Here is a 20,282-nt window from a genome sequence, read left to right on the forward strand (position 1 = left end):
AAGTTTAAAAGAACAGCATTTATTTGAAATATAAATATTTTGTAACAATATACAACACCGTTCAAAGGTTACTGGTGTCAGTATTTTTTTTTCTTTCTTTTTTGAAAGAAATTAATACTTATATTCAGCAAGGATTTGTTAACTTCATTGAAAAAGTTCAGTTGTTGTTCACACAAGATATGTACTTGGAATATATGCATTATAAAAAAAACTGTAAACATTTTATTCATCAAAGAATCTTGAAAAATGTATCACAGGTTCCAAACAAAATATTAAACAGCACAACTAAATCAGCATATTAGAATGATTTCTGAAGGATAATGTGACACTGAAGACTGGTGTAATGAATGCTGAAAAATCAGTTTTGCATCACAGGAATACATTTTATTTTAAGGCATTTTAAAATAGAAAACCATTATTTTAAATTATGATAATATTTCACTATATTACAGCTGTTGCACTCATTCTTACCCATTCACTCCTGTCACTTCCTGTCTAGATGAGGGGCAGACGGTATGCCAGGGGCCGCCAGACATGCTGGGTCAGCGCCTGGCAGAGGTGGGCATGCAGCTGAGATCGGAATGCCACCAGGGCCTGGGTTACTGGGACTACCTGTTCTTCATCGCCATCGGCTTTGTCATCTTCAGCGCCGGGACAGTGTCGGCGTGGGTGATGGGCGTGCTCATGGTTCTGTACGAGCGCTACAGCAAGAGGAAGAGCGAGGAGCTCGACAGCGAAGACGAGGAGGAGACAGTCACCCGAGGGCCAGGAAGTGGAGGAGGAGGGGGCAACCATGGCAATGGGGACCTGAGCAAACCAGGCATGCAGGTGTGACCAGAGGACAGAGGGACGCTGGGAAATCTTTGACGAACAGACAGTGAGCTGCGGACAGAGCGAAGGAGTTTTTTCTAAAAAGAGGTTTTAAGTGCACTTTTTTAGAATGTGTCAACATTAGTTTTAGATTAAGAGAAGGGCAGGACAGACAGATTAGATTTATTTCTATTCTAAAAGGTGGACGCAGACAGATAGAAAGTTAAGAGGGTCACAGTGAACTTTCAGCTGAAAGAGATTGCTGTTTCTGACAGATCTGAAGGTTGGTCTCTGTTAAATGCATAGATATACTGCTCACACACACACAATGCTCTCCCCAGTGTTAGTAATGTAATTGGGGCAGGGTGACAACACTGTGTTTCACACTTAAGAGACAGACAGCGAGAAGGAAGAAAAAAGGGAAAAGATAGATAGGTAGACAGGCTTAAAAACTTATTCAGTAACCTATCTCAGCTTTTATTTACTAGCTCGGTCAAAGAAAGGAATATAAGTGGAGGATATACAAGGCAGTCTCTCCAGACTCATGCAGTGTGAAATGAACGAATAGAAGATGGAAGACTCTTCTAAACTGTCTGCACAACTCCATGGAAGGCTGAAAATGCATTTTGAGGGGTCACAGACTCATTGACTGCTCAAATGATGGATTGAGAACATTTTACTGCGAGGTTTAACAATAAGGATTTTTTCTGCTTACCCTGTCGGGCCAGTAATTTTCACCATGATGAATATTATATAAATATTGATGAATAATAATTATATTGACAAATTTGAATGAATATTATGATATACATTTTAAATTATAATATTGATATAATTTTAAAAAAATACAATTTTTGTCATAAAAATAGGGGGTGGGCACAAAAACAGCAAATTAGAATGATTTCTGAAGTATCATGTGAAACTGAAGACTGGAGTAATGATGCTGAACTTTCAGCTTTGCTCACAGGAATAAATTACATTTAAAAATATAGTAAGTTTGCAAGGCATAAAATCACCTATAGATGATTAATGAATGCAATACTGCACTGGCCCAACAGGGCAAGTGAACTGGATGGAAACATTCTCACTGGCTCTGCGCCATCAGACCATCCTTATTGTTGAGCCCTGTATTGGATGGGACATTATTGATCTCAGTAAGCCTGTATGCACTGCACCGAAAAGCCTTACACACAAGATGTAACCAGTCCAGCAATAACACCTCCAGGTGATACTGAGAGCAATAGAGGGAAGCGTGTGAGAGTGTGTGTGTGAGTGCGTGTGGCTCGTCGCAGCAAAACTGCTATAGGTGGGGAAGAATAAAATATGTCAGCATTCTGTAATTTTGGCAAGGCTTTATTTTTTTTTAATCAAATGTGAATCCTCCCATGGCTACCACATGCCACTTTAGAACAGAGCTAAAGTGACCCCTTTCTCTTCACACTGCACCATCAGCACCCACTGAGAGTGTTGTTTCAGTTTGCGTTTTAACACAATCACATAGAGAAATTATGATAATTGCATGTTTAAAAAATTTGTGGAGGACTCAGCGTACTATTACAATCTGGCATACTTTACTGTGTAGCATTACTACTGCAATTCAGGCACCTGAATCGGCTCTTTAAAATGCTGACAGTGCTCTCAGCTGCACAGCATGTCTGGATCTATAGCTATTCTCCATTATTTGACCATCACTGGATGAATTGCTGGTGCCATAATCATTAGAAAATGTACACAATCATCTTGCCTAAACCAAAGTGGTTTCTGTCAGTGGCAATGGCACAAGGTTAATTTCTCCAGGCAAACTGCAGCAACGTTTGTGACTTCTTTATGGTTGAGAACTATACCAACACAGTTGGTGCCTGGTGAGGCTGGACTGCTGGTGATTAGTGAATAGGGAGCAATTTCACTCTTGAATTACCAAAATACAAAAGTGTCTGTGGCCAGTTGCATAAGCTATGTAGACTAGTCTCAAAAATTAGTCATCCAATTGTTTTTTCTTTGAGACTGGTCTTAACTTTTAAAATTCAGTTGCATAAAACTGTTTATAGGTCTTAATTGAATCTGAAAAAGACTGATTACCACTTGATTAACTGGTAGTTAGTGAAACTAGTTTGAAAGACAATCTTAACATTGTGTCTGATTTTATACAACTGCCCCCTGGTGATGCTGGATTGTTGGTTATTAGTGAATAAGTTTCACTCCTGAATTTCCTAATACAAAAGTGCCTGTGGACAGTTGCATAAACTATTTAGACTAGTCTTAAAAGTTAGTCATCCATTTTTTTCTTCAAGATTGGTCACAACTTTTTGAATTCAGTTACACAAAATTATGTGTTGGTCTAATTGGAATCTAAAAAATTAAGACTGATTACCACTTGGTTAACTGGTAGTTAGTCAAACTAGTTCTAAAGACAGAGTCTAAACATTGTGACTAAATGTATGCAACTGGCCCCCTGGTAATGCTGGATTGTTGGTGATTAGTGAATAGGGAGCAGTTTCACTCCTGAATTACCAAATACAAAAGTGCCTGTGGCCAGTTGCATAAACTATGTAGACTAGTCTTTAAAATTAGTCATCCATTTTTTTCTTCAAGACTGGTTATACAGTGTCTTTCTGAATTTAGCTACATACAATTGTATATTGGTCTAATTTGAATCTGAAAAGTAAGACTGATTACCACATGGTTAACTGCTAGTTAGTCAAACTAGTTTTAAAGGCACAGTCTTAACAAGTTTATGCAACTGGCCCCTGGTGATGCTGGATTGTTGGTGATTAGCAGCTTTCCTCCTGAATTACCAAATACAAAAGCACCTGTGGCCAGTTGCATAAACTATGTAGTCTAGTCTAAAGGGTCAGTCATCCAATTTTTTTTCTTCATGATTGGTCATAACTTTTTGAATTCAGTTACATACAATTGCATATTGGTCTAATTTGAATCCAAAAAGTTAGACTGATTACAACTTGGTTAACTGCTAGTTAGTTAAACTAGTTCTAAAGATGCAGTCTTAACATTGTGACTAAGTTTACGCAACTGGCCCTGGTGATGCTGGATTGGAGCAGTTTCACTCCTGAATTACTAAATACAAAAGCACCTGTGGCCAGAAAAGTAAGACTGATTACCACTTGGTTAACTGCTAGTTAGTCAAACTAGTTCTAAAGACAAAGTCTTAACATTGTAACAAAATTTATGCAACTGGCCCCTGGTGATGCTGGATTGTTGGTGTTGGTTTCACTCCTGAATTACCAAAAAATCTGTGCTTTTAACACATTTGCTTATCATCTGTCTTAGCATGTTTATCCCTATATTCAGCCTAAGAAAGAGACGTGTACAGCAGCTACATCTTCTCTTCTGTGGAGTTTTTAGTGGAGAGGTAAAGCTGGTTTTGGGGTGTTGTGTGATTGAGGGTTGCTAAATCCATCTGTAACGGGTTAAAGAGCTTAAGGGAATAATGCTTGCAGCCTGAGTTGCTCTCAAAAATATGTCAGCTGCTGCTTTTATAATTGTATAGATTCTATAGCTAATATTTTGTTGACTTCTTGTTCACCCTTTTCTTAAAATCACAGTGGGTAATTTGCACACAACTAATGGCACCTACCGGAATAATGACCTTTTCCAAACAGACTCCCCAGACACTCCCATCTATGGAGCACCTAAACCAAGACGATAATTATAAAAATAAATATTTCAATGCAAGAAAACAATAATATCAATTATATTTCAATGCGAAAGAACACAAAAGTTTTGTAAGTGACTGCCCAATTGAAATAGCATTTTACCTATTTCTATCATCGTGTCCTCTTTCGGGGATCCATTCCCACCTGCCATTAGTCAGTCAAACAGATACTCCCACCCCAAACACCACTGGTTGAGTCAGTGTTGCTTTGATGGGCCACTGAAAGTTTATTTTGATGCAACTCTGCTCTATATCTCACATCTAACATACTCTGTCTCTAATGGTGCAGAAATTACACACTGTGTCTTTAAACCTGCACATACTCACTAAACCCTGTTTAAAACTGGATTTGAATTAAGAAGTCCAAAAAATCCAAAACCCAACAAGCTAGTCTTTTCAGCTAGAAAGTCTCAACTTCAGGTCACAACCCTGGACTGAGTGTGTGTGTCGGCACATCCATCTCACCTCCTTCTCAGCCGTTCATTCATTGTCTTTCTCTTTCTCTCTCTCTCTCTCTCTCTCTCTCTCTCATTCTGTCCTCTCTCACCCATTAGAAGGTGGGCCGTTTCATATTACGGGTTACAGTGGAATGTCACCATGTCAGCATTATTTCCAAAGTGTTAACCCCATCCTGAGAAAAACTAATAATACCATGTCTTCAGGGGACCAGGATTACATGTGTACAGTTGAACCAGGAAATACCTGGAGAGACTTCCTCAAAAACAAATGAAAGAAAAATACAGCTAAAAAATGTATGACAGAAACGTACAGTAGAGGTTGAATGAATCATGCTGATGTCAGCATTATGGCAATATAAGGATGGACAGTAGAGGTGGTAAACTTTATAGCAACACACTGCAGTGTGTGTGCCATTTTCACCTGCTGTGAACTCTGAGAGTGATCATGCATGACTATGTCATCGCCCTTTAGAAAAAGAGAGAAATTGAGGAGGGGTTGTATTGGTATTTTATTTCCCTATGAATATTAATGTGTAATATAACAGGTAATAAAGAGGACGAGCCCTAGTGCTATCCGATAGTCAAGTTCAATGTAAGAGCAGGACTTTATCTGAGTCTCCAGGCACTAACAGTGCCACACCACTGCAGTCTGCTCAGCTCCAAAACCGCAAGCACCATCAGCAATGCAGCAGGGGTGGCCTGTGTCAGGAAGATCTGTAGAGATACACACACATACACTCAACAAAACGCTAATGAACTAGCAGCACAACTCTGGTTATATCTTTGTGAATGCACAAACAAAACCTCAGCTGTTAGTAGTGAAACAGAGAATTAATAATAGAGGCTGAAGTATATGCAGTATGCAGCAAACATTTTCAAACAGATGCAGCCAGAACCTCACAGTGGTCATTAGCGTTAATTTTTAGCATTAGCTGATCTCATGATGAAAACATACTTGTAGAAACATTTTTGCCAGACACGAAATATGTACCAATAGTAAAAACATGAGTCACGATGAAAGAGCCGAAAGATGAGAGATCGAAAAACAAGCTAAAACAGCATGCTTGCGATTGCGTTTTTACGTCACATTTGCTTTTGTTCACACTGTCGGGTAGGTTTAGGTGTAGTGCAAATGGTATGTTATTTTAAAATGTCACAGAGCATTAGAGTTATAGCGCCACTCAATGGACATTTTAAGTTAGAACTGCGGTGACACATACAAAACCAACGTCACATAAAACGTACCAAATGTACGTTTATCTGTTCTGGGCAAAAAACCAAACACTCTTTTAGCACCACTCAGTGGACATTTCTGTTGGAAACTGCAGTGATATGTACTCATTGGTATGTATTTTGTGTCTTGCGACAACTTTCCCACAGATACGGTTTTTCTCATGAGACCAGGTTGCTAAATTTAGGTCCCAAAGGAGTCGGGTATGTGTGTAGAGTGTAAGGTAAGCAAGCAGATTAATCAGATAGCAGATGTGCTAAGCGAGTACAATGAGAGGTTGGGTTGCAAAACAAATAACGAGAAATTTATATCTATGGTTATATTCTAAAAATGCCCTGTCATAAAAATGCAAACAATTGTATCGTTAGTGATACAACAACTTGTCACTGGGACAGTACCCTTCAAGGGACAATTTTGTACCTTATCTAGCCCTGAAAGGTGCAAATTGGTACTTTAGAGAAGTAATACATATGTACCCCTAAGGTACTACTATGAACTTTTTAAATGTAAATAAGGTGCAGAATTATCCCTCTGAGGTCACTATCCTAGTGACAAAGTGTTGTACTACTAAAGATACAATTTTTGCACATTTTCTGAGAATGTACTGTAAGTAACAGTAGTTTAGGCAAAATAAACCAAGCAATTTAGTATGATTTCTAATCAGATTATGAGCTGCATACTCATTAAAAGTTCTTTTAGCCAAAACTTTTTTTCAACTTGCCTAACAAATTTTCAAATTTTTAATGAAACAGGAATTTCCTGTTTCTAACTTGGTGCATAAAGTCAGCATGCTTGCAAACAAATGTTAGCATTGTGATTTTGTACTGTACATCACCTTCCTAGCAGAACACTTATGGTTGGAAAGTGGACATTTGAAATAGGAAAATCCCATGACCAATGAACACTGTGTTTTACAACCTATTAAACTTCTTAGACAATTAGCAATTTAGGCCTCATACACTCTCAGATAAAATGTATAAATGTTGTACTTTTATGGGTACAACAGCTTGTCCCTTAACTAATTTGTACCCTTTTTAACCAGTGAAACATTCATAGGTACAAGCTTGTTACTGAGGCAGTACCCTTAAAGAGACAAGCTGTTGTGCCCCTAATAGTACAACATTTCTACATTTTTCCTGTAAGTGTAGATGCATTCGAGTTAGGATTTGAGACACAGCCTTAACGTTTTTATCTTACATTCTTGTTGTGCCAGTAACCAAAATGAAAGTGTGGGTGAAGCCTCAGTAGAGTTTCAAATTACATTAGCGTGCAGAGAGTAGCTGATTTTAGGAGGGTTTGGTTCAGGCTCAGTCTAGGATATATATTGATTTTAAGTTTTTTTTTTTTTACTTTTGGTTTGGATTGGAGCTTTGGGACCACAGGCAGTGCTGCAGACTGCAGGTCTTGTTGTAGTTTCAGCAGCTCAGGACTGAAGTTGTGCTCTGTCAGACTTTAGATTTGCTGGATTGATTTGCTGTCTGCGGAGGTGTGTCCGTCACGCTCTGTCCATCATGCATGAAGCTCTGCAGAATTTCCCCAACTGAGAGTCACTAACACTCTCTTCTTCTCTCCTCTCCTCCTTGTCTTGTTGCATCTCATCACTTCTCTTCATCGCTGTGGCTCATCTCATGTCATCCTGTCTCCTGTTGTGTCTTCTCCTGTTTCATCTCATCTCTCTTCTTTAGCTTGTCTTTTTTCTTGTCTCTTTTCATCTATGTTCTCATTTGTCTTGTCTCATCTTGTCTCTTCTTTGTCTTCTCTTCATGTCCCTATTCTTGTCTCATCTCAATTTCTCTTTTCTCACTTGTCTTGTTTTGTCTCATCTTCTGTCCTCTCCTCTCCTGTCCTCTCTTCTTTGTCTCATTACATGTCTTCTCTTCTTTTCTCTTCTCTTGATTGTTGTCTTGTCTCGTCTCATCTTGTGTCCTGTTCTATCTTCTTTTCGTCTTGTCTTCTCTCTTCCTTGTTTTGTCTCTTGTCTTCTCCTCCTAGTCTTGTTTAATCTCTTCTGTCCACATTTGTCTTGTCTTGTAATGTTGTCTCACGTTGTCTTATCATCTCTCTTCCTTATTTTGTCTTTTCTTGTCTCTTTTTTTTCTTTTCCTGTTCTCATTTTGTCTTTTCTCACCACTTGTTTTGTCTAATCTCTTGTCTTCACCTCTCCTCCCCACCTTGTCTCCTCGGCTTGTCTTATTTTTCATATTTTTTCTCCTGGTTTCATCTTCTATTCTCTTCTTCCCATGTGTCTAGTCTCATTTAGTCTTGCTTCTTGTCTTCTTTTTCTCATCTCCCACCTTATCTGGTCTCTTCTTGTCCCTCATCTTGTCTCATCACCTATCATATCTGCTCCTTTCTTGTCTCATTCTTGTATCCTGTCTCCTCCCCTTCTTCAAGTCTTTATTGTCTCTCATCTCATTTTGTCTCATCTCTAGTCTTACCATCTAGTCTCTTCTTGTCTCCTTTGCAGTATTCTGCTCAGTTATACCTCTGTTCAGACTCTGCCCTCCTCTTTCGTATCTCTGCAGTGCTGGTTTAGTGAGGGTGATGCCATAAAGGCTGCTGTAAGCCGTCTTTCTCTGTCTTAAGGAAGAGGAGGACTAAATCAGGGCAGATGACAGGTTTCCACTGGGAACCCAAGCTTAGTGACTTTTCTTTGCCTTGACTCACAGTGCTTTTATCCACTTCAAGCGTTGTGTGGATTTTCCCATTAGCAGTTGGGTGAGTGTAGACAGTTTGAGCTTTTACCTCTGGTATATTTTTTTATGATTATAAATCAAATTTAAACACAACTTTGCTCTTGCAATGTCTGCTGCATACTGTAGAAAAAGTTTGCCTTTCTGAGAATGATCACATCCTTTTTTAACCCATTAATGATCAGAGGCCAAAGGAAAGTATGACAGCTGCTCTCAGCACTATATGTTTTCATAATGCTAAGGTGACTTTGTATATAGTGCATCATCAAATGGTGTCATGACATCATTTAGGGAACATTCCAGCCTGACACATCCACATAAGCCCCACACATATGGTCACTGATCATTTTTATGGGGTGTGTGACAGTTCACTGGGATATTTAGTGGAGTCAGATCACCTCCCTTGCCAAACACTTGCTCAGTGTGTGCGAGAGGTTCTCCATTCTGATAACCCCTCTTGAGCTCTTGGCATCCTGTAACACAGCGGAGGCTTGACTGCAGTGTGACAACAGCTTAGAGAAGGAAGAGAACGCTGATGCTCACAAACACACACTACAGAGCCGGATCAGCCGTTTATCATCTCTGGCAGACTGAAAACTTTTGGTTATTACTTATTCTCCTTTTCTACCCCTCTTTTTGTCTTTGTGCTATTGGAACACATTTAGAACCAGTGTTTCAGAAGCTGCTTTAAAACTGCAGCTTATCAAGTTACAGACTAGTTCTAATTTAGAATGACTAAATTACAGTCACAATTCTACAACAAATATCTTTTGGTACTTATTACCTAGTGAATTAAACTCAAATAAATTGGCAGGTGTCCCCAGGGTGTGTAAACAGAAACATGCTGTTTTCATGCATGGCTCTTTAAATGCAAATGTGCTGCTGCTCCCCGCCCCCTTTTCCAGAATAGAGCTGTGCCTTTACAGCTCATACCTCAGATGCTCTGCTAAAAAAACATCTGTTTGGTTTTGAATATCATGTTTATCTTACTGAAATCATGCTTTTTAAAGCCATATCAGTTTAAACTTCTGATATAGGGTTTTCTGAGCACACACTTTCGAAGCGCACACACAGGAAGCGGCTGTCACACACCATGTGAGTACTAAACTAAGTTCTCTTTCATGTCTTATTGCGCTTAAACTTTCAAATACACACAAGTTCATGTTAAAAACACATGAGTTACAAAAACAGTTTCCCTGTAAAGGAAAACAGCTGGGAATGAAATCACAATTATATTAGATCTGTGTGGCAGCAGTGTAATTTACAATAAATAAATCAATAAATCCAATGCTTTCTTGTCTCCTCTGAGGCTGGGACTATAAATAGTGTTCTGTGCTCGTCTGTGCAGCCAAAGACAAAACAGTTAGCATGATTTGCTTGAACTTTCACCATGGCATTAGAACTGGTACATTGTTTTTACTTGCAAAAGCAAAATGGCGGCACCGTGGGTGGAAATGTGCAGATTAAGGGGTGGTAGTGTTATAATAAGATCCCCTTTTTCACATTTTCTGGGTTGGTAGATCCACCAGGGACCAGATTATAGCACTTAAACACTGAAAAAGTCTGATTTTAACGATATGTCACTTTTAACCATGCTGATGAATGAATCAGACTTCCCAATAATGCAAATATGTTTTCTAACAAGTAGCACAGGCAAAACACCCATATCACTAATTTGAAAACTGCTGAAAAATCATGCTACTGAAACATTTAGTCACCACTTTTAGTTAGTTGCTCCCCAACACTGCTCATTATACTGCGGTCAGGAGGTTTAAGGCTGAGGACGTCTCTCGGGCATAATCAAAACATCTGATGTAATCAGTCAATAACATGGTCACACACACACACAGCCTGCCTTCCAGGAGCAATAAACAGGTGACTTTGAGGCCTCGGAAGATGTCAAAGTTGTTTTACGACAAGAGAGAAAGTGAGGCTAGAGAGTGTTTTCATTTGCAGTTGTTTTCCAAGAGCAGAACATGAAATATTCACAGGCACTTAATCTCTACTTACTGACATTCATATCTGAGCAGCTCGTTCTTTAAGCGCAAGTGCTTGCGTGTACATTGACAATTGTACATTCAGTAGGGATTTCATGTGAATCTCTCAGACAGCTGCCTGCTCGTTGTGTAAGGGGTGACACACAGAATCACACAGGGGCCCAAGGGGGCCCCTGACCTATTTACAGCCCCCCTACCCCACTGGTCACACACAGCCAAACACACACACAGAGCCTGTCACTTTTCTAGACAAAAAACATACACAAATTCAACCTTCCTAAGGATTTGCACCTAAAATGAGGGAGAATGTGTGAGAATGGCTAGAAAACTTAACTGAGATGTTCAAGTTAGCAGTGGCCCACAATTACGGAAAGCAGAAAATGGTTAGTAGTAGCTAGTAGAAGATGTTTAGTAGAGCATTTAATTTAAAATGGCCAAGTTTAAATGATTATCAGGAATGGCAATAATCTCAAGGTGGCCAAATATTCAATTAGTTGTCCTGGTTGACATATAGGTGTATCGTGTGTTCACTCTGTTGTTATGCTTTTGGCACTTTTAAATGGCACTTTGACTTTCATGTCTAAAACATGCAAGAAACTTAAATATTCAATAAGTAATCAGGCTGAGATTTCTCTTAAAGGGATAGTTCACAAAAAAAAAAAAAAAAAAAAAATCTGTCGTCATTTACTCTGCCTCAGATTTTTCCAAAACATGTATGACTTTATTTCTTATGTGGAAAATAAATGTTATAGAACTACTTTTTTCATCCAGTCAAAGTCAATGGGGTCCAAAATGACACTGAAATGAACCCCATTGACTTTCATTGTTTTGATAAATAAAAACTTCTGTGTTTTTTCACAGAAGAAAGTCATAGAGGTTTGGTACGACATGAGGGTTAATATTAATTTTTGAGTGAACTGTCATTTTAATTACCCATCATGCAGTGCAGTATTCTTCAAAACAGATATATATATACCTTAGTGACAAAAAAATCCCCACGTCACTGCAGCTTTAGTCTTTAATGGTTCTTAAAGGCACCTCAATGTCCATCCTTGCAGTAAAGCAGATGCTGAATGTAAAGTCGACGTTTTATGAACATGGTCTCATGTGCTTTGGGCTTTATCTGATCTGTCGTAATGGGATTCGGCTCTGTACTGGACTGGTGAAGTGGGAAAGTACACATGCTTCACACACTTTGGTGTTTAGAAAACCAAGTCAAGAAACTCCTCACCGTACGAACATTTAGGGCTCGTTCAGCTCTGCAAGAAGCTCTGTCTATTTAATAAAACTATAGTAACTTATATTAAGTAACATATATCTTTTACTAAACCAGAAAAAAAAAGAATAGAATATGTTTATGGATTTGTTTTTTTGTTGTTGTTGATTTGTTTTGCTGTTTTATTTTCTTACTCTGGTGTGAAACATCACCTGTATTAGCACAAATGAGGAGGACGCAGGCAGACGAGATCAATAGTTTTCTTCTGGCTGCCCCTTTTGCTTTGGTGCAGAAGCACTTAGAGCGAACAAGTGAGCCGCGTGTGTGTGCGTGCGTGTGTGGCCAGACATGTTTGTGTGTGTGTGTGTGGCTCACGTGTCCATGCCTGTCAACTTTGTATTTATAATATCATTAAAGGTCATTTGAGTGAAGAAAAAGGTGTCCACCTTGTCTTATTGTTGCTTGCTGTGAGTTTTCTTTCTGTTTCATGCACACACACACTTGTATTTAGCCTGCTCAGCATTTTTTAAAGAAAAGTCTAAAACACTGCAATGATGTAGGAATGACAAAGTGATATTAGCAAACACACTCACAAATATTCCTTTAAAGGAACATATTGTCTCCCTTTGTAGTGTTTAATTTTTCCCTGAAGTCCACTTTTAATATTAGTCAAAAGTTTTTTGCTCCAAAAATAGTCATTTAGTTGTTTATGACCATTTTTCACTCTTACTCTGAATTTTAAATGTTCTTTTCATTCTTTCGTTCTTAATTTCCTAGTTTGATGCATATCGCACACAAAATTGGAAGTCATCATCGGATTGGTCAAATTATACAGAATTTCCAGGAGATGTTTGTGTCACGTTCTTTAATGTTCCACCTGGAAACAAAGGTGCCGTGACGCCAACCCCCCCTCACGAAAAAAGAAAGCTGTCGTGTTTACAACTGTGACGATAAGCACTTATCAGTATCAACTCACTGCTGGATTTTCGAAAGTATGTGAAATATTTTAAGTTTCCGGCACAGAATCTTTAAAATACATTTAAGAGTTTTACACACCGGTCTGTTAGTGTGGGGACGTTTCCACGCCCCTAAACATGACGTGGCACAAAACGAAACGTGATTGGTTACTTTACCTGTCAGCCATATGGCCTCTTGGGTGGGCCTTGGCCATTTAAAGCAGCCAAGGTTCCCAGACCTTCTGCCATCAGTCTGAGGGTCTGGCTACGCAAGACTCTTAATTTCCAATGGAAGTATTACGAAAACTGAGTGGAAATTTGACCATATGCGTATGCAATTTTTGGATCTGGTTTAAAAATATTATTTCAGTATTTCTACTTCAAGAGTTCACTTTTAATTCAGTGTGTTACTTGCCATAACTTAGCAATTATTCGTGAAATGTACTAGCAATTTCTGAGTGAAAATTGCTTTACTACCTTTTTTTCAGTGTAGAAAACCTGTTTTTCCTTAAAATATTTTGGTGGACATGTGTGGATATATTCATACAATTATGATTTATATATTTTACCATGGCAAATTAGGGCAGGGTAATGGCTGGTTCATGATTATCCAAAGATCCATGCAGCTGCCACTAGGGGGCGAAATGCAACGATTGTACATGAGGTGGAAAGGTGGGTTTAGAATTCAACATGTTTTTTGTTGTTGTTGTTGTTGTTATGTTTGTTTGTTTGCTGCTGTACCTTTAAGACTTTATATGTAAATGATCTCTGTTATGACTGGTTCGCTATTTGCATACTTTGTACTCGCATAATTTTTAGTTTATCAAGGTGGCTCAAGTTACTAAATAAATGTTACAATTATAATGTGGGAAGTTACATATACAGTTGAAAAGTTTACATACACCTTGCAAGATATGTAAAATGTTAATTATTTTACCAAAATAAGAGGGATCATACAAAATGCATGTTATTTTTTATTTAGTACTGACCCGAATAAGATATTTCACATAAAGTTCACAAAAGAAAATAATAATTGAATTTATATAAATTACACCGTTCAAACGTTTACATAAACTTGATTCTGAATACTGTGTTGTTACCTGAATGATCCACAACATTTGTTTGTTTGTTTAGTGATAGTTGTCCATGGGTCCCTTTTTTATCCTAAACAGTTAAACTGCCCACTGTTCTTCAGAAAAATCCTTCAGGTCTCACAATTTATTTATTTATTTATTTTTTTTCAGCATTTTGTGTATTTGAACCCTTTCCAACAATAACTATGATTTTTAGATCTATCTTTTCACACTAAGGACAACTGAGGGACTCATATGCAACTATTACATAAGGTTCAAATGCTTACGATGGAAAAACGATGCATTAAGAGCCAGGGGTGTAAACTTTTGAACAGAATGAACATGCTTCTTATTTTTCCAAAATATATATATATATTTTTATTTAGTACTGCCCTTCAGAAGCGCCCCGTGTTTCCTTCTAAAGCATCAGTGAGTGTTTGAACCTTTTGTAATAGTTGCATATGAGTCCCTCAGTTGTCCTCGGTGTGAAAAGATGGATCTCAAAATCACACAGTCATTGTTGGAAAGGGTTCAAATACACAAAAATGCTGAAAAACCAAAGAATTTGTGGGACCTGAAGGATTTTTGTGAAGAACAGCAGGCAGTTTAACTGTTCAGGATGAACAAGGGACTCATGAACAACTAACACTAAACAAAAACACAGCTGTGGATCATTCAGGTAACAACACAGTATAAAGAATCTAGCAAATGTAAACTTTTGAATAGGGTATATTTTATAAATGCATCTATTATTTTCTCTTGTGGACTATATGTAAACTTTTTTGTCTTTTTTGTGAAATATACTAAATAAAAATAACATGCATTTTGTTTGATCCCTCTTATTTTGGTAAAATAATTAACATTTTGCAGATTCTGTAAGGTCTATGTAAACTTTTGACTTTAATTGTATGTTATAACTTGACATTTCAGAATGATGCTTTTATTTATATAAATTTTGCTTTTGTCATATAGTGCTGAGAGAGTTTTGCATTGTGAATTTGATTTTGCATAAAGTAAATTTGAACCAGAAGTTGCTTTTACAAAGTAAAATAAGGTCAGATTTTGATTTCTTGCAGATGTTAATGAAACAGATTTGCATTGGACATCAAGTATGAACTAACACACTACCACAGTTGTTTATGGTACAAATTTTTGATGGTTTTAAGCTTTAAACTGAGGAGAACATTTGTCTACATCAGACCTGGGCAAACTCAGTCCTGGAGGGCTAGTGTCCCTGCAGAGTTTAGCTCCAACCCTGATAAACCTCAGCTGGTGGTAGCTTTCTAGTAAACCTGAAGACACTGATTAGCATGTTCAGGTGAGTTTAATCAGGGTTGGAGCTAAACTCTGCAGGGACACCGGCCCTCCAGGACCAAGTTTGCCTAGGTCTGGTCTACATAGTACATCAAACAGTAGATTTCAGAAGACACAGAAAAAATCCTATTTCCCAACCTTTGAACTTGCAGTTAATCTATGACTTTGTGCTGTAAATAGTTTTTCCGTGGTTGCCATGTAAGTTTAGCACCCAGCAGTGGAGGCCAGTGCTTGGGAGTTTAATATGTACACATGCAGATCTCAGCTCTAATATGAGTCATAGTGGCAGATAAATGGGTCAAAGCACAGACACAAACAAAAGACCACCCTGGAGGAAATAAAGGTTATAACTTACTCATGGGCAGTGCAAAGCTCAAAACACTTGCTTACTATCAGACAAATACTTGTATTAGGCGAAAACTCTTTGTTTGGAAGTAATATGATAGCTTTGTGTGAGGAAAAGTAATATTGAATAAAATAAAAATCTCATTTGTAATTCTGCATAATTCAAATTTGCAGCATTGTGATTGGTTACAAAAAGCGAAAACCAATGATGGCATCATTAACGTCAAACCTGGCATGAAGCATCTTGATTCAGCAAATTTGCAAGACTGAATGCACATTATGTGGACTTTGAACAACATGAGGGTGAGTAAATAAATTTTAATTTCTGGCTGAGCTATTACTTAACCAGTGCTCATACGTATAATGTCCCTTGCACTTTTTTTGTCTCTGTGTTTCCTGTTCTCTTTTATCTTCCTCTTTGTCTCTCTTTCTCTTATAGAAATGTGTAACACACAAACAGTGGGGTATTCCAGGGCTTGTGTTGACTGCCAGTTCACTGGAAACACAATCGCAGCTGACAGTTATGTGTGTCATGAGGACAACGGCACAGCGGGGCAGAGATGGCAAACACACAAATCCAGTCACCACGTCAATGCACACACAAACAGAGACGTCTTCAATCCCAGATTTATTTACACACACACAAAGACATTTAATTTGGAAAACTGGAATGTTTTGGATCCATTCACACCCACATAACGCTTACAGTCAAGCAGAGGGCTAAACCCGTAAATCCTCTGAACGTCAAGCTGAAATGAGAGAGGTTATTAATACGAGACAGAAGGTTGGCATAATGCCCCAAATGCTATTCAGAATGGCCCAGTCCAGCTCTGAGTCTCTTGGATGAAGGGAAATAATGTAAGGGAAATCAGAGAAAGATTTGGTAGACTCTTTGACCAAAAACAAAATGCATTCAAGATCTACTTTTTTATCAAGTATTTGTATACTCTATTATGTGGGAATCGAACCCACAGCTTTGGTATTGCTACCGCAACACATTACCAATTGAGTTATAAGAACAAAATGCAGAGTTTGAAAAACTGAACAACCTTGGCATCTACCTCTCTTTGCCCCGGCATGATGGCAACACTCCCCCAAAGTAGGCAGCAGACACCCTGGTCTGACCTCCCCTCCCCTCTCCTCTCCATGTGCCTGGCGCTTTTTATAGCAGACCATATTCATTAATAGAGAAGGTTCCTCCCTGGAGAACAAAGCTCATTACAGAACTGCACATCCTTTGGGTGCTCTCTGGATCCTCGTTTGGGATCTTTCTCTGGCAGGTCGGCACCTTTTCCCGATTTGGACGGCTTTGGCAAGAATTCCCCACCTCAATCTCCGCTCTTTCCTAACTTAACTACTCCACAGAGAGCGTAGGACAGAGAAACATCCGTCTTTTAATGAGTTTTGCTAATGCAAGCCATTTGCTAAGTCACCTCTACAAATACAATGCAACGTTTCCTTCAATGTTTCCTTCATTCTGACATCAAGATATATACAACTTTTTCTACCCACAGTAGAAGATTTGATAAGCTTATAGCTTTGTTCGCTTAATTATGGTTGATAATAAAACAGATTTTCACTCTGCAATTTTACAAAACTGTCAAAGCTGTCACTGGGAACTTTAGGTACAAATATTTGCCTTCAAAATAATATTATATACAATTTTAACATTAAGCCTTGACATGTGCTTCTTCCTTCGGACAAGTAAATCAGTTATTCACTTGTCCGAGTAAAAAAGTTACTTTTTTGTAGCTTGGCGTAAATGTAATCCATTCTGTAATCCAAAATGTAATCCAGTCCTACTTTAATCAGCATATTTGTGATATTTGCCTTAAATTGATTTCTAGGACACTTTATGAAGGGCAATATTTTCCTAACCTAAATCTACGTGTCATCATTTACGTCAATTTCTTATCAATACATTCATTTAGAATAATCAGACTCTGTATGGTTGTTACCATTCAAATGAAATCAGTATCAACAAACTCCATCTTTCCACTGCAGAGGAAACACTGAAGCTGCATCGAAAGTGCCATTTAGATGTATTTTTTTCAGACTGTTTAATGAACAGGTTCCATAAATGCATTTACATAGTAAACCTGCAAGTGCATAAATGATGATATATTAATGTTTTCCTTTTTTTAACATAAATCAGAAATATTGGACAAATGCAGTATTTTTAATATGAAACCAAACCACCAATAGGTGGCATCAAATCTTAATAACTTAATGAGTCTTAATGAGTGAGTCACTGATTTAACAAATGTATTCAAATGGCTAATTCATTCAATAAATAAAGCAAATGACTGTCTTTATGAATGACTCACTGAGTCACTGACTCACTCGACTCAAAAATGCTGAATCATTCAGTAACAAAACACTGCTGTGTGTTGCTCGGAGATGCGCAGCTTTGCTTAGAACTATTTTCGTTAGCAAAAATGGTCAATAATGTTTCTAAAATGTAAGTAACTTGTTTATTTCCACAGGTTGATATGATTCTTTAGGGTCTTAATGAAAAGTCTATAATATACTTTGGTTAAAAATTCTCATTGGTAGTGTAAAACAACACCCTTTTTACCTTGCCAAAATCAGCTCTGCAAAAATCATCCCATTCTGGTCGAGGCTGCTTTAAATGCAAATGAGCTCTGCTCGCCCCGCCCCTCTCTTCTCTCTGTGGAGAGACAAGCCTGTTTACTTTAGCCACATTTAGCTGCGTTTAGCTGCTAAATTTGCTAACTAACACATTATTAGAAAAGGCGATCGCAAAGATTCATAAAAAAACGCTTATACTCACTTCTGCTGTAAGTAAAGCTGGATCACAAATGATTCACACGAACATAGACGGATATATGTAGATCGGGAGGCACATTCCCTTCACAAACAAACATAATGCACTGCATCTTCAGCAGCTCAGATGTTGTGAGTAAATGACGACTACTAAGTTCATTATTAAATCCAGCAACACAACACCCCAATCAGATATTCTTGTCTAACCTAATCCCTACTCCGGCATCAAATCATGGAGGTTGGACTGTTACAACTGATCTGAGGTAAGACACTAATGTCAATCAACTATGGTGGGAGCGGCCTCTGTGGGTGTGACGCAACAGGGGGTATTATTTTTACAAATTAATTAAAAACCACTGCATGGATTTTTATCATTATAGGGTAGATTTGTACATACACTGCCAACACACATTAATGTTCAAACAGCATGTAAAAGTGAACTTAGCATCTGATGACCCCTTTAATGTCGAGCCCTGAAGATGTCAAAACGTTTTTTGAGGAAAACATTTCAAAAATTTTTCTCCACATAGTGGACTTCAGTGGGGCTCTACATAATCCCAGCCAAGGAATAAGGGTCTTATCTAGCAAAACGATCAGTCTTTTTTTTTTTTTTAAAGTCAAATTTATTTACTTCTTAACTAAAATGCTAGTTTTGCACTAGCTCGACATGACGCATTACGTAGTCACGTTGGAAAGATCACGCATGGCATAGTAAGTAACTAAAATTCACAGTGTAAACAGTTTCTGTGATTTTAATAGGAGTTTTTGAGAGTGCTTGAACCCTAGATTGTTAGTAAAAATGTGATTTGATAATGTAAATGTTCTTTGCTTTTTCTGTACAATGAAAGTGTTATGATTAGTAGCCTAACTTACTTTTTTTTTTGTTCACATTAGCTTTAATTGTTAAATTCACTTTAAATATAAAGTCAGTCATATCAAAAACCCTAACTGTAATGGCCACATTGAAACAGGAAAATACAGAGCTCGTGCAAACTTAGACAAGAGGAGCGTCTGAGGTTAAAAATACATAAATTGTCAGTTTGTTGCAAAAATGACAGATCGTTTTGCTAGATAAGACCCTTCTTCCTTGTCTGGGATCATTTAGAGCCATTTAAAGCTGCATTTAAACTACATTTTGAAAGTTCAAACTTGGGGGCACCACTGAAGTCCACTATATGGAGAACATTCCTAAAATGTTTTCCTCAATAAACATAATTTCTTACCAACTGAAGAAAGACACAAACAGTTTGGATGATAAGGGGGTGAGTAAATTATCTGTAAATTTTTGTTCTGAAAGTGAACTTTTCCTTTAAAGGTGAGAATCGACATATTTCATGATATAGTTAATTTATGTTTGGGAATGTTTCGAATAAAAATAAAAAAATAAATAAAACATAAGACTATTGTGGCTGCTGTGACATGATACATGATTTTATTCTGGAAGTGAACAAATCCTTTAACAACATTTTTGGAATGATACATCTGTCTGGGGCATACTTACTTGAAAAAGAGTACCTGTCAATTAAATGAATGTAAATGAAATCTTAAAGTACAGCTGTACTGACATATTGACACAACTCATATCTATCACTCAGCACACAGGATTCCTTTGTGGTGGCCTGTAATGTGTTACTGTTTGAGCTGGTGTCAAATAATTAGCTGTACAATTAGAGAAAGGTCACCGCTGACAGATACTTATCTTGAACAAACAGCAACAACATTTCTCTGA

General features: G+C 37.8%; 1 protein-coding gene across 1 annotated transcript in view; it reads left to right on the top strand.

Annotated features, from left to right (window-relative positions):
- LOC127183086 (leucine-rich repeat-containing protein 52-like) overlaps positions 1-12,504 on the top strand; it is a 51,679-nt gene extending 39,175 nt beyond the window's left edge. The window contains exon 2 of the mRNA XM_051138907.1: positions 500-12,504. Within this exon, the coding sequence (XP_050994864.1) occupies positions 500-834 (335 nt within the window). The 3' untranslated portion in view covers positions 835-12,504. The remainder of the gene's footprint in view (positions 1-499) is intronic.
- Positions 12,505-20,282: the final 7,778 nt, after the last annotated feature.

Source organism: Labeo rohita, chromosome 20, assembly GCF_022985175.1.
Source record: "Labeo rohita strain BAU-BD-2019 chromosome 20, IGBB_LRoh.1.0, whole genome shotgun sequence".
NCBI classification, from domain to species: domain Eukaryota; kingdom Metazoa; phylum Chordata; class Actinopteri; order Cypriniformes; family Cyprinidae; genus Labeo; species Labeo rohita.